The sequence below is a fragment of the Narcine bancroftii genome, chromosome 1, assembly GCF_036971445.1.
Source record: "Narcine bancroftii isolate sNarBan1 chromosome 1, sNarBan1.hap1, whole genome shotgun sequence".
In the NCBI taxonomy this organism is placed as follows: Eukaryota; Metazoa; Chordata; class Chondrichthyes; order Torpediniformes; family Narcinidae; genus Narcine; species Narcine bancroftii.
In genome coordinates this window covers 248798490-248816525 of record NC_091469.1, presented here as the reverse complement: position 1 = coordinate 248816525, position 18036 = coordinate 248798490, and the positions used below count along the sequence as shown (strand labels likewise).

Below are 18036 nucleotides of genomic sequence, written 5' to 3'. Positions count from 1 at the left end.
CACTTCTTCAACCACATCAGAAACATCAACAACAGTTTCCACAACCTCAACACCAACTACAGAGAAAACAACACTCCACACTTCCACTCAAACCATCGAAACAAGTTCAGAAACTACACATACACAAGTCACCAGTTCTACAACAACAAAATCCAGTCCAACACGCACACAAATACACACAACCTCGGAATCACCAAGCACAACAACATCTCCATCTACAACTTCAGAAGTTAGTTCTCTGGAAACTACAACCAGTACTACAACAACAACACTAACACCAAGTACCTCAACACCAACAGTGTCAAAACCACCAAGCACCACAACTGAACTAACCACAACATGCACCACTGAACAAACAGAAACCACAGTGATAACATCCTCAAGTACACCTACAACAACTTTACAACCACCTAGCACATCTTCAACCACATCAGAAACATCAACAACAGTTTCCACGACCTCACCACCAACTACAGAGAAAACAACACTCCACACTTCCACTCCAAAGATCGAAACAAGTTCAGAAACTACACATATACACGTATCCAGTTCTACAACAGCAAAAACCAGTCCAACACCCACACAAATACACACAACCTCGGAATCACCAAGCACAACAACATCTCCATCTACAACTTCAGAAGTTAGTTCTCTGGAAACTAGAACCAGTACTACAACAACAACACTAACACCAACGACCTCAACACCAACAGTGTCACAACCACCAAGCACAACAACTGAACTGACCACAACATGCACCACAGAACCAACGGAAACCACAGAGATAACATCCTCAAGTACATCTATAACAAGTAAACAACCACCTAGCACTTCTTCAACCACATCAGAAACATCAACAACAGTTTCCACAACCTCAACACCAACCACAGAGAAAACAACACTCCACACTTCAACACAAACCATCGAAACAAGTTCAGAAACTACACATACACACGTCACCAGTTCTACAACAACAAAATCCAGTCCAACACCCACACAAATACACACAACCTCGGAATCACCAAGCACAACAACATCTCCATCTACAACTTCAGAAGGTAGATCTCTGGAAACTACCACCAGTACTACAACAACAACACTAACACCGAGTACCTCAACACCAACAGTGTCAAAACCACAAAGCAGCACATCTGAACTAACCACAACATGCACCACAGAACAAACAGAAACCACAGTGATAACATCCTCAAGTACACCTACAACAACTTTACAACCACCTAGCACATCTTCAACCACATCAGAAACATCAACAACAGTTTCCACGACCTCACCACCAACTACAGAGAAAACAACACTCCACACTTCCACTCAAACCATCGAAACAAGTTCAGAAACTACACATACACACGTCACCAGATCTACAACAGCAAAAACAAGTCCAACACCCACACAAATACACACAACCTCGGAATCACCAAGCACAACAACATCTCCATCTACAACTTCAGAAGTTAGTTCTCTGGAAACTACCCCCAGTACTACATCAACAACACTAACACCAACTACCTCAACACCAACAGTGTCACAACCACCAAGCACCACAACTGAACTGACCACAACATGCACCACAGAACAAACAGAAACCACAGAGATAACATCCTCAAGTACATCTACAACAAGTAAACAACCACCTAGCACTTCTTCAACCACATCAGAAACATCAACAACAGTTTCCACGACCTCACCACCAACTACAGAGAAATCAACACTCCACACTTCCACTCAAACCATCGAAACAAGTTCAGAAACTACACATACACACGTCACTAGTTCTACAACAACAAAATCCAGTCCAACACCCACACAAATACACACAACCTCGGAATCACCAAGCACAACAACATCTCCATCTACAACTTCAGAAGTTAGTTCTCTGGAAACTACAACCAGTACTACAACAACAACACTAACTCCAAGTACCTCAACACCAACAGTGTCAAAAGCACAAAGCACCACATCTGAACTGACCACAACATGCACCACAGAACAAACAGAAACCACAGAGATAACGTCCTCAAGTACATCTACAACAAGTAAACAACCACCTAGCACTTCTTCAACCACATCAGAAACATCAACAACAGTTTCCACAACCTCAACTCCAACTACAGAGAAAACAACACTCCACACTTCCACTCAAACCATCGAAACAAGCTCAGAAACTACACATACACACGTCACCAGTTCTACAACAACAAAATCCAGTCCAACACCCACACAAATACACACAACCTCGGAATCACCAAGCACAACAACATCTCCATCTACAACTTCAGAAGTTAGTTCTCTGGAAACTACCACCAGTACAACATCAACAACACTAACACCAACTACCTCAACACCAACAGTGTCACAACCACCAAGCACCACAACTGAACTGACCACAACATGCACCACAGAACAAACAGAAACCACAGAGATAACATCCTCAAGTACATCTACAACAAGTAAACAACCACCTAGCACTTCTTCAACTACATCAGAAACATCAACAACAGTTTCCACAACCTCAACACCAACTACAGAGAAAACAACACTCCACACTTCCACTCCAAAGATCGAAACAAGTTCAGAAACTACACATACACACGTATCCAGTTCTACAACAGCAAAAACCAGTCCAACACCCACACAAATACACACAACGTCAGAATCACCAAGCTCTACAACATCTCCATCTACAACTTCAGAAGTTAGTTCTCTGGAAACTACCACCAGTACTACAACAACAACACTAACACCAACTACCTCAACACCAACAGTGTCACAACCACCAAGCACAACAACTGAACTGACCACAACATGCACCACAGAACCAACGGAAACCACAGAGATAACATCCTCAAGTACATCTACAACAAGTAAACAACCACCTAGCACTTCTTCAACCACATCAGAAACATCAACAACAGTTTCCACAACCTCAACACCAACTACAGAGAAAACAACACTCCACTCTTCCACTCAAACCATCGAAACAAGTTCAGAAACTACACATACACACGTCACCAGTTCTACAACAACAAAATCCAGTCCAACACCCACACAAATACACACAACCTCGGAATCACCAAGCACAACAACATCTCCATCTACAACTTCAGAAGTTAGTTCTCTGGAAACTACCACCAGTACTAAATCAACAACACTAACACCAACTACCTCAACACCAACAGTGTCACAACCACCAAGCACCACAACTGAACTGACCACAACATGCACCACAGAACAAACAGAAACCACAGAGATAACATCCTCAAGTACATCTACAACAAGTAAACAACCACCTAGCACTTCTTCAACCACATCAGAAACATCAACAACAGTTTCCACGACCACACCACCAACTACAGAGAGAACAACACTCCACACTTCCACTCCAAAGATCGAAACAAGTTCAGAAACTACACATACACACGTATCCAGTTCTACAACAGCAAAAACCAGTCCAACACCCACACAAATACACACAACGTCAGAATCACCAAGCTCTACAACATCTCCATCTACAACTTCAGAAGTTAGTTCTCTGGAAACTACCACCAGTACTACAACAACAACACTAACACCAACTACCTCAACACCAACAGTGTCACAACCACCAAGCACAACAACTGAACTGACCACAACATGCACCACAGAACCAACGGAAACCACAGAGATAACATCCTCAAGTACATCTACAACAAGTAAACAACCACCTAGCACTTCTTCAACCACATCAGAAACATCAACAACAGTTTCCACAACCTCAACACCAACTACAGAGAAAACAACACTCCACTCTTCCACTCAAACCATCGAAACAAGTTCAGAAACTACACATACACACGTCACCAGTTCTACAACAACAAAATCCAGTCCAACACCCACACAAATACACACAACCTCGGAATCACCAAGCACAACAACATCTCCATCTACAACTTCAGAAGTTAGTTCTCTGGAAACTACCACCAGTACTAAATCAACAACACTAACACCAACTACCTCAACACCAACAGTGTCACAACCACCAAGCACCACAACTGAACTGACCACAACATGCACCACAGAACAAACAGAAACCACAGAGATAACATCCTCAAGTACATCTACAACAAGTAAACAACCACCTAGCACTTCTTCAACCACATCAGAAACATCAACAACAGTTTCCACGACCACACCACCAACTACAGAGAAAACAACACTCCACACTTCCACTCCAAAGATCGAAACAAGTTCAGAAACTACACATACACACGTATCCAGTTCTACAACAGCAAAAACCAGTCCAACACCCACACAAATACACACAACGTCAGAATCACCAAGCTCTACCACATCTCCATCTACAACTTCAGAAGTTAGTTCTCTGGAAACTACCACCAGTACTACAACAACAACACTAACACCAACTACCTCAACACCAACAGTGTCACAACCACCAAGCACAACAACTGAACTGACCACAACATGCACCACAGAACCAACGGAAACCACAGAGATAACATCCTCAAGTACACCTACAACAACTTTACAACAACCTAGCACATCTTCAACCACATCAGAATCAACAACAGTTTCCACGACCTCACCACCAACTACAGAGAAAACAACACTCCACACTTCCACTCAAACAATCGAAACAAGTTCAGAAACTACACATACACACGTCACCAGTTCTACAACAACAAAATCCAGTCCAACACCCACACAAATACACACAACCACGGAATCACCAAGCACAACAACATCTCCATCTACAACTTCAGAAGTTAGTTCTCTGGAAACTACAACCAGTACTACAACAACAACACTAACACCAACTACCTCAACACCAACAGTGTCACAACCACCAGGCACAACAACTGAACTGACCACAACATGCACTACAGAACCAACGGAAACCACAGAGATAACATCCTCAAGTACACCTACAACAACTTTACAACCACCTAGCACTTCTTCAACCACATCAGAAACATCAAGAACAGTTTCCACAACCTCAACACCAACTACAGAGAAAACAACACTCCACACTTCCACTCCAAAGATCGAAACAAGTTCAGAAACAACACATACACGCGTTACCAGTTCTTCAACAGCAAAAACCAGTCCAACACCCACACAAATCCACACAACCTCGGAATCACCAAGTACAAAAACATCACCATCTACAACTTCAGAAGTTAGTTCCCTGGAAACTACCACCAGTACTACAACAACAACACTAACACCAACTACCTCAACACCAACAGTGTCACAACCACCAAGCACCACAACTGAACTAACCACAACATGCACCACAGAACAAACAGAAACCACAATGATAACATCCTCAAGTACATCTACAACAAGTAAACAACCACCTAGCACTTCTTCAACCACATCAGAAACATCAACAACAGTTTCCACAACCTCAACACCAACTACAGAGAAGACAACACTCCACACTTCCACTGAAACCATCGAAACAAGTTCAGAAACTACACATACACACGTATCCAGTTCTACAACAGCAAAAACCAGTCCAACACCCACACAAATACACACAACGTCAGAATCACCAAGCTCTACAACATCTCCATCTACAACTTCAGAAGTTAGTTCTCTGGAAACTACCACCAGTACTACAACAACAACACTAACACCAACTACCTCAACACCAACAGTGTCACAACCACCAAGCACAACAACTGAACTGACCACAACATGCACCACAGAACCAACGGAAACCACAGAGATAACATCCTCAAGTACATCTACAACAAGTAAACAACCACCTAGCACTTCTTCAACCACATCAGAAACATCAACAACAGTTTCCACAACCTCAACACCAACTACAGAGAAAACAACACTCCACTCTTCCACTCAAACCATCGAAACAAGTTCAGAAACTACACATACACACGTCACCAGTTCTACAACAACAAAATCCAGTCCAACACCCACACAAATACACACAACCTCGGAATCACCAAGCACAACAACATCTCCATCTACAACTTCAGAAGTTAGTTCTCTGGAAACTACCACCAGTACTAAATCAACAACACTAACACCAACTACCTCAACACCAACAGTGTCACAACCACCAAGCACCACAACTGAACTGACCACAACATGCACCACAGAACAAACAGAAACCACAGAGATAACATCCTCAAGTACATCTACAACAAGTAAACAACCACCTAGCACTTCTTCAACCACATCAGAAACATCAACAACAGTTTCCACGACCACACCACCAACTACAGAGAAAACAACACTCCACACTTCCACTCCAAAGATCGAAACAAGTTCAGAAACTACACATACACACGTATCCAGTTCTACAACAGCAAAAACCAGTCCAACACCCACACAAATACACACAACGTCAGAATCACCAAGCTCTACAACATCTCCATCTACAACTTCAGAAGTTAGTTCTCTGGAAACTACCACCAGTACTACAACAACAACACTAACACCAACTACCTCAACACCAACAGTGTCACAACCACCAAGCACAACAACTGAACTGACCACAACATGCACCACAGAACCAACGGAAACCACAGAGATAACATCCTCAAGTACATCTACAACAAGTAAACAACCACCTAGCACTTCTTCAACCACATCAGAAACATCAACAACAGTTTCCACAACCTCAACACCAACTACAGAGAAAACAACACTCCACTCTTCCACTCAAACCATCGAAACAAGTTCAGAAACTACACATACACACGTCACCAGTTCTACAACAACAAAATCCAGTCCAACACCCACACAAATACACACAACCTCGGAATCACCAAGCACAACAACATCTCCATCTACAACTTCAGAAGTTAGTTCTCTGGAAACTACCACCAGTACTAAATCAACAACACTAACACCAACTACCTCAACACCAACAGTGTCACAACCACCAAGCACCACAACTGAACTGACCACAACATGCACCACAGAACAAACAGAAACCACAGAGATAACATCCTCAAGTACATCTACAACAAGTAAACAACCACCTAGCACTTCTTCAACCACATCAGAAACATCAACAACAGTTTCCACGACCACACCACCAACTACAGAGAAAACAACACTCCACACTTCCACTCCAAAGATCGAAACAAGTTCAGAAACTACACATACACACGTATCCAGTTCTACAACAGCAAAAACCAGTCCAACACCCACACAAATACACACAACGTCAGAATCACCAAGCTCTACAACATCTCCATCTACAACTTCAGAAGTTAGTTCTCTGGAAACTACCACCAGTACTACAACAACAACACTAACACCGAGTACCTCAACACCAACAGTGTCAAAACCACAAAGCAGCACATCTGAACTAACCACAACATGCACCACAGAACAAACAGAAACCACAGTGATAACATCCTCAAGTACACCTACAACAACTTTACAACCACCTAGCACATCTTCAACCACATCAGAAACATCAACAACAGTTTCCACGACCTCACCACCAACTACAGAGAAAACAACACTCCACACTTCCACTCAAACCATCGAAACAAGTTCAGAAACTACACATACACACGTCACCAGATCTACAACAGCAAAAACAAGTCCAACACCCACACAAATACACACAACCTCGGAATCACCAAGCACAACAACATCTCCATCTACAACTTCAGAAGTTAGTTCTCTGGAAACTACCACCAGTACTACATCAACAACACTAACACCAACTACCTCAACACCAACAGTGTCACAACCACCAAGCACCACAACTGAACTGACCACAACATGCACCACAGAACAAACAGAAACCACAGAGATAACATCCTCAAGTACATCTACAACAAGTAAACAACCACCTAGCACTTCTTCAACCACATCAGAAACATCAACAACAGTTTCCACGACCTCACCACCAACTACAGAGAAATCAACACTCCACACTTCCACTCAAACCATCGAAACAAGTTCAGAAACTACACATACACACGTCACTAGTTCTACAACAACAAAATCCAGTCCAACACCCACACAAATACACACAACCTCGGAATCACCAAGCACAACAACATCTCCATCTACAACTTCAGAAGTTAGTTCTCTGGAAACTACAACCAGTACTACAACAACAACACTAACTCCAAGTACCTCAACACCAACAGTGTCAAAAGCACAAAGCACCACATCTGAACTGACCACAACATGCACCACAGAACAAACAGAAACCACAGAGATAACGTCCTCAAGTACATCTACAACAAGTAAACAACCACCTAGCACTTCTTCAACCACATCAGAAACATCAACAACAGTTTCCACAACCTCAACTCCAACTACAGAGAAAACAACACTCCACACTTCCACTCAAACCATCGAAACAAGCTCAGAAACTACACATACACACGTCACCAGTTCTACAACAACAAAATCCAGTCCAACACCCACACAAATACACACAACCTCGGAATCACCAAGCACAACAACATCTCCATCTACAACTTCAGAAGTTAGTTCTCTGGAAACTACCACCAGTACAACATCAACAACACTAACACCAACTACCTCAACACCAACAGTGTCACAACCACCAAGCACCACAACTGAACTGACCACAACATGCACCACAGAACAAACAGAATCCACAGAGATAACATCCTCAAGTACATCTACAACAAGTAAACAACCACCTAGCACTTCTTCAACTACATCAGAAACATCAACAACAGTTTCCACAACCTCAACACCAACTACAGAGAAAACAACACTCCACACTTCCACTCAAACCATCGAAACAAGTTCAGAAACTACACATACACACGTCACCAGTTCTACAACAACAAAATCCAGTCCAACACCCACACAAATACACACAACATCGGAATCACCAAGCACAACAACATCTCCATCTACAACTTCAGAAGTTAGTTCTCTGGAAACTACAACCAGTACTACAACAACTACACTAACACCAAGTTCCTCAACACCAACAGTGTCAAAACCACCAAGCACCACAACTGAACTAACCACAACATGCACCACTGAACAAACAGAAACCACAGTGATAACATCCTCAAGTACACCTACAACAACTTTACAACCACCTAGCACATCTTCAACCACATCAGAAACATCAACAACAGTTTCCACGACCTCACCACCAACTACAGAGAAAACAACACTCCACACTTCCACTCCAAAGATCGAAACAAGTTCAGAAACTACACATACACACGTATCCAGTTCTACAACAGCAAAAACCAGTCCAACACCCACACAAATACACACAACGTCAGAATCACCAAGCTCTACAACATCTCCATCTACAACTTCAGAAGTTAGTTCTCTGGAAACTACCACCAGTACTACAACAACAACACTAACACCAACTACCTCAACACCAACAGTGTCACAACCACCAAGCACAACAACTGAACTGACCACAACATGCACCACAGAACCAACGGAAACCACAGAGATAACATCCTCAAGTACATCTACAACAAGTAAACAACCACCTAGCACTTCTTCAACCACATCAGAAACATCAACAACAGTTTCCACAACCTCAACACCAACTACAGAGAAAACAACACTCCACTCTTCCACTCAAACCATCGAAACAAGTTCAGAAACTACACATACACACGTCACCAGTTCTACAACAACAAAATCCAGTCCAACACCCACACAAATACACACAACCTCGGAATCACCAAGCACAACAACATCTCCATCTACAACTTCAGAAGTTAGTTCTCTGGAAACTACCACCAGTACTAAATCAACAACACTAACACCAACTACCTCAACACCAACAGTGTCACAACCACCAAGCACCACAACTGAACTGACCACAACATGCACCACAGAACAAACAGAAACCACAGAGATAACATCCTCAAGTACATCTACAACAAGTAAACAACCACCTAGCACTTCTTCAACCACATCAGAAACATCAACAACAGTTTCCACGACCACACCACCAACTACAGAGAGAACAACACTCCACACTTCCACTCCAAAGATCGAAACAAGTTCAGAAACTACACATACACACGTATCCAGTTCTACAACAGCAAAAACCAGTCCAACACCCACACAAATACACACAACGTCAGAATCACCAAGCTCTACAACATCTCCATCTACAACTTCAGAAGTTAGTTCTCTGGAAACTACCACCAGTACTACAACAACAACACTAACACCAACTACCTCAACACCAACAGTGTCACAACCACCAAGCACAACAACTGAACTGACCACAACATGCACCACAGAACCAACGGAAACCACAGAGATAACATCCTCAAGTACATCTACAACAAGTAAACAACCACCTAGCACTTCTTCAACCACATCAGAAACATCAACAACAGTTTCCACAACCTCAACACCAACTACAGAGAAAACAACACTCCACTCTTCCACTCAAACCATCGAAACAAGTTCAGAAACTACACATACACACGTCACCAGTTCTACAACAACAAAATCCAGTCCAACACCCACACAAATACACACAACCTCGGAATCACCAAGCACAACAACATCTCCATCTACAACTTCAGAAGTTAGTTCTCTGGAAACTACCACCAGTACTAAATCAACAACACTAACACCAACTACCTCAACACCAACAGTGTCACAACCACCAAGCACCACAACTGAACTGACCACAACATGCACCACAGAACAAACAGAAACCACAGAGATAACATCCTCAAGTACATCTACAACAAGTAAACAACCACCTAGCACTTCTTCAACCACATCAGAAACATCAACAACAGTTTCCACGACCACACCACCAACTACAGAGAAAACAACACTCCACACTTCCACTCCAAAGATCGAAACAAGTTCAGAAACTACACATACACACGTATCCAGTTCTACAACAGCAAAAACCAGTCCAACACCCACACAAATACACACAACGTCAGAATCACCAAGCTCTACCACATCTCCATCTACAACTTCAGAAGTTAGTTCTCTGGAAACTACCACCAGTACTACAACAACAACACTAACACCAACTACCTCAACACCAACAGTGTCACAACCACCAAGCACAACAACTGAACTGACCACAACATGCACCACAGAACCAACGGAAACCACAGAGATAACATCCTCAAGTACACCTACAACAACTTTACAACAACCTAGCACATCTTCAACCACATCAGAATCAACAACAGTTTCCACGACCTCACCACCAACTACAGAGAAAACAACACTCCACACTTCCACTCAAACAATCGAAACAAGTTCAGAAACTACACATACACACGTCACCAGTTCTACAACAACAAAATCCAGTCCAACACCCACACAAATACACACAACCACGGAATCACCAAGCACAACAACATCTCCATCTACAACTTCAGAAGTTAGTTCTCTGGAAACTACAACCAGTACTACAACAACAACACTAACACCAACTACCTCAACACCAACAGTGTCACAACCACCAGGCACAACAACTGAACTGACCACAACATGCACTACAGAACCAACGGAAACCACAGAGATAACATCCTCAAGTACACCTACAACAACTTTACAACCACCTAGCACTTCTTCAACCACATCAGAAACATCAAGAACAGTTTCCACAACCTCAACACCAACTACAGAGAAAACAACACTCCACACTTCCACTCCAAAGATCGAAACAAGTTCAGAAACAACACATACACGCGTTACCAGTTCTTCAACAGCAAAAACCAGTCCAACACCCACACAAATCCACACAACCTCGGAATCACCAAGTACAAAAACATCACCATCTACAACTTCAGAAGTTAGTTCCCTGGAAACTACCACCAGTACTACAACAACAACACTAACACCAACTACCTCAACACCAACAGTGTCACAACCACCAAGCACCACAACTGAACTAACCACAACATGCACCACAGAACAAACAGAAACCACAATGATAACATCCTCAAGTACATCTACAACAAGTAAACAACCACCTAGCACTTCTTCAACCACATCAGAAACATCAACAACAGTTTCCACAACCTCAACACCAACTACAGAGAAGACAACACTCCACACTTCCACTGAAACCATCGAAACAAGTTCAGAAACTACACATACACACGTATCCAGTTCTACAACAGCAAAAACCAGTCCAACACCCACACAAATACACACAACGTCAGAATCACCAAGCTCTACAACATCTCCATCTACAACTTCAGAAGTTAGTTCTCTGGAAACTACCACCAGTACTACAACAACAACACTAACACCAACTACCTCAACACCAACAGTGTCACAACCACCAAGCACAACAACTGAACTGACCACAACATGCACCACAGAACCAACGGAAACCACAGAGATAACATCCTCAAGTACATCTACAACAAGTAAACAACCACCTAGCACTTCTTCAACCACATCAGAAACATCAACAACAGTTTCCACAACCTCAACACCAACTACAGAGAAAACAACACTCCACTCTTCCACTCAAACCATCGAAACAAGTTCAGAAACTACACATACACACGTCACCAGTTCTACAACAACAAAATCCAGTCCAACACCCACACAAATACACACAACCTCGGAATCACCAAGCACAACAACATCTCCATCTACAACTTCAGAAGTTAGTTCTCTGGAAACTACCACCAGTACTAAATCAACAACACTAACACCAACTACCTCAACACCAACAGTGTCACAACCACCAAGCACCACAACTGAACTGACCACAACATGCACCACAGAACAAACAGAAACCACAGAGATAACATCCTCAAGTACATCTACAACAAGTAAACAACCACCTAGCACTTCTTCAACCACATCAGAAACATCAACAACAGTTTCCACGACCACACCACCAACTACAGAGAAAACAACACTCCACACTTCCACTCCAAAGATCGAAACAAGTTCAGAAACTACACATACACACGTATCCAGTTCTACAACAGCAAAAACCAGTCCAACACCCACACAAATACACACAACGTCAGAATCACCAAGCTCTACAACATCTCCATCTACAACTTCAGAAGTTAGTTCTCTGGAAACTACCACCAGTACTACAACAACAACACTAACACCAACTACCTCAACACCAACAGTGTCACAACCACCAAGCACAACAACTGAACTGACCACAACATGCACCACAGAACCAACGGAAACCACAGAGATAACATCCTCAAGTACATCTACAACAAGTAAACAACCACCTAGCACTTCTTCAACCACATCAGAAACATCAACAACAGTTTCCACAACCTCAACACCAACTACAGAGAAAACAACACTCCACTCTTCCACTCAAACCATCGAAACAAGTTCAGAAACTACACATACACACGTCACCAGTTCTACAACAACAAAATCCAGTCCAACACCCACACAAATACACACAACCTCGGAATCACCAAGCACAACAACATCTCCATCTACAACTTCAGAAGTTAGTTCTCTGGAAACTACCACCAGTACTAAATCAACAACACTAACACCAACTACCTCAACACCAACAGTGTCACAACCACCAAGCACCACAACTGAACTGACCACAACATGCACCACAGAACAAACAGAAACCACAGAGATAACATCCTCAAGTACATCTACAACAAGTAAACAACCACCTAGCACTTCTTCAACCACATCAGAAACATCAACAACAGTTTCCACGACCACACCACCAACTACAGAGAAAACAACACTCCACACTTCCACTCCAAAGATCGAAACAAGTTCAGAAACTACACATACACACGTATCCAGTTCTACAACAGCAAAAACCAGTCCAACACCCACACAAATACACACAACGTCAGAATCACCAAGCTCTACAACATCTCCATCTACAACTTCAGAAGTTAGTTCTCTGGAAACTACCACCAGTACTACAACAACAACACTAACACCGAGTACCTCAACACCAACAGTGTCAAAACCACAAAGCAGCACATCTGAACTAACCACAACATGCACCACAGAACAAACAGAAACCACAGTGATAACATCCTCAAGTACACCTACAACAACTTTACAACCACCTAGCACATCTTCAACCACATCAGAAACATCAACAACAGTTTCCACGACCTCACCACCAACTACAGAGAAAACAACACTCCACACTTCCACTCAAACCATCGAAACAAGTTCAGAAACTACACATACACACGTCACCAGATCTACAACAGCAAAAACAAGTCCAACACCCACACAAATACACACAACCTCGGAATCACCAAGCACAACAACATCTCCATCTACAACTTCAGAAGTTAGTTCTCTGGAAACTACCACCAGTACTACATCAACAACACTAACACCAACTACCTCAACACCAACAGTGTCACAACCACCAAGCACCACAACTGAACTGACCACAACATGCACCACAGAACAAACAGAAACCACAGAGATAACATCCTCAAGTACATCTACAACAAGTAAACAACCACCTAGCACTTCTTCAACCACATCAGAAACATCAACAACAGTTTCCACGACCTCACCACCAACTACAGAGAAATCAACACTCCACACTTCCACTCAAACCATCGAAACAAGTTCAGAAACTACACATACACACGTCACTAGTTCTACAACAACAAAATCCAGTCCAACACCCACACAAATACACACAACCTCGGAATCACCAAGCACAACAACATCTCCATCTACAACTTCAGAAGTTAGTTCTCTGGAAACTACAACCAGTACTACAACAACAACACTAACTCCAAGTACCTCAACACCAACAGTGTCAAAAGCACAAAGCACCACATCTGAACTGACCACAACATGCACCACAGAACAAACAGAAACCACAGAGATAACGTCCTCAAGTACATCTACAACAAGTAAACAACCACCTAGCACTTCTTCAACCACATCAGAAACATCAACAACAGTTTCCACAACCTCAACTCCAACTACAGAGAAAACAACACTCCACACTTCCACTCAAACCATCGAAACAAGCTCAGAAACTACACATACACACGTCACCAGTTCTACAACAACAAAATCCAGTCCAACACCCACACAAATACACACAACCTCGGAATCACCAAGCACAACAACATCTCCATCTACAACTTCAGAAGTTAGTTCTCTGGAAACTACCACCAGTACTACAACAACAACACTAACACCGAGTACCTCAACACCAACAGTGTCACAACCACCAGGCACAACAACTGAACTGACCACAACATGCACTACAGAACCAACGGAAACCACAGAGATAACATCCTCAAGTACACCTACAACAACTTTACAACCACCTAGCACTTCTTCAACCACATCAGAAACATCAAGAACAGTTTCCACAACCTCAACACCAACTACAGAGAAAACAACACTCCACACTTCCACTCCAAAGATCGAAACAAGTTCAGAAACAACACATACACGCGTTACCAGTTCTTCAACAGCAAAAACCAGTCCAACACCCACACAAATCCACACAACCTCGGAATCACCAAGTACAAAAACATCACCATCTACAACTTCAGAAGTTAGTTCCCTGGAAACTACCACCAGTACTACAACAACAACACTAACACCAACTACCTCAACACCAACAGTGTCACAACCACCAAGCACCACAACTGAACTAACCACAACATGCACCACAGAACAAACAGAAACCACAATGATAACATCCTCAAGTACATCTACAACAAGTAAACAACCACCTAGCACTTCTTCAACCACATCAGAAACATCAACAACATTTTCCACGACCTCACCACCAACTACAGAGAAAACAACACTCCACACTTCCACTCCAAAGATCGAAACAAGTTCAGAAACTACACATACACACGTTACCAGTTCTACAACAGCAAAAACAAGTCCAACACCCACACAAATACACACTACCTCGGAATCACCAAGCACAAAAACATCTCCATCTACAACCTCAGAAGTTAGTTCTCTGGAAACTACCACCAGTACTACATCAACAACACTAACACCAACTACCTCAACACCAACAGTGTCACAACCACCAAGCACCACAACTGAACTGACCACAACATGCACCACAGAACAAACAGAAACGACAGAGATAACATCCTCAAGTACATCTACAACAAGTAAACAACCACCTAGCACTTCTTCAACCACATCAGAAACATCAACAACAGTTTCCACGACCTCACCACCAACTACAGAGAAAACAACACTCCACACTTCCACTCAAACCATCGAAACAAGTTCAGAAACTACACATACACACATCACCAGTTCTACAACAACAAAATCCAGTCCAACACCCACACAAATACACACAACCTCGGAATCACCAAGGACAACAACATCTCCATCTACAACTTCAGAAGTTAGTTCCCTGGAAACTACAACCAGTACTACAACAACAACACTAACACCGAGTACCTCAACACCAACAGTGTCAAAACCACCAAGCACCACATCTGAACTAACCACAACATGCACCACAGAACAAACAGAAACCACAGAGATAACATCCTCAAGTACACCTACAACAACTTTACAACCACCTAGCACTTCTTCAACCACATCAGAAACATCAAGAACAGTTTCCACAACCTCAACACCAAATACAGAGAAAACAACACTCCACACTTCCACTCCAAAAATCGAAACAAGTTCAGAAACAACACATACACGCGTTACCAGTTCTACAACAGCAAAAACCAGTCCAACACCCACACAAATCCACACAACCTCGGAATCACCAAGTACAAAAAAATCACCATCTACAACTTCAGAAGTTAGTTCTCTGGAAACTACCACCAGTACTACAACAACAACACTAACACCAAGTACCTCAACACCAACAGTGTCACAACCACCAAGCACCACAACTGAACTAACCACAACATGCACCACAGAACAAACAGAAACCACAATGATAACATCCTCAAGTACATCTACAACAAGTAAACAACCACCTAGCACTTCTTCAACCACATCAGAAACATCAACAACAGTTTCCACAACCTCAACACCAACTACAGAGAAGACAACACTCCACACTTCCACTGAAACCATCGAAACAAGTTCAGAAACTACACATACACACGTCACCAGTTCTACAACAGCAAAAACCAGTCCAACACCCACACAAATACACACTACCACAGAATCACCAAGCACAACAACATCTCCATCTACAAGTTCAGAAGTTAGTTCTCAGGAAACTATCACCAGTACTACAAGAACAACACTAACTCCAAGTACCTCAACACCAACAGTGTCACAACCACTAAGTACCACAACTGAACTGACCACAACATGCACCACAGAACAAACAGAAACCACAGAGACAACATCCACAGGTACATTTACTACAACTAAACATCCACCTAACACATCTACAACCACATCAGAAGCGTCAACAACAGTTTTCACGACCTCACCACCAACTACAGAGAAAACAACACTCCACACTTCCACCCCAACGATAGAAACAAGTTCTGAAGCTATTCATACACATATCACCAATCCTTTCTCATCAATTACCACTGAAACGTCATCACTATTTAACACTACCTCTGAATCACCAAGCTCAGGAACATCAGTTACCATAAGTAGAACAACGCTATTTTCCACTTCCTTTAACCCTTTCACCACTATAACTGCTTCTACAAGTACTGCACCCTCGACGGTGCTCACCACTCTTTCCAGCCTGACGGGACCTACTGTCCAAGTCACCAGCACTGGTGCCTCTTCTGCAAGTACGACCAAGAGGACTTCAACATTTTTGTCCACATCCACTGAACATTCGACCACCAGTTATTCACCTTCCATCACCAAATGTTTCTGCGTCATAAACGGAACTGTCTATTCACCAGGTAGGATGCATACATTTGCTTAATGCTGTATTTTGTAGGAAATGTTGGATATTTTATAAATATCTTTTTCTAACTTGCTTTGCAAAAATGTAAGATTTGCCAGTTTTACCTTGTGTAGAAGCATGCCAATGTTTAATGAGAATATCTGGAAAAAGCTCTTTCAGAAAAA

The 18036-nt window shown here is 42.5% G+C and overlaps 1 protein-coding gene across 1 annotated transcript in view; it reads left to right on the top strand.

The window, feature by feature from the left end:
- LOC138755183 (mucin-5B-like) overlaps positions 1-18036 on the top strand; it is a 143584-nt gene that overhangs the window by 82577 nt on the left and 42971 nt on the right. Inside the window, exons 38-40 of the mRNA XM_069920689.1 lie at positions 1-7091; positions 7227-13293; positions 13486-17867. Coding sequence (XP_069776790.1) covers positions 1-7091; positions 7227-13293; positions 13486-17867 — 17540 coding nt within the window. The remainder of the gene's footprint in view (positions 7092-7226; positions 13294-13485; positions 17868-18036) is intronic.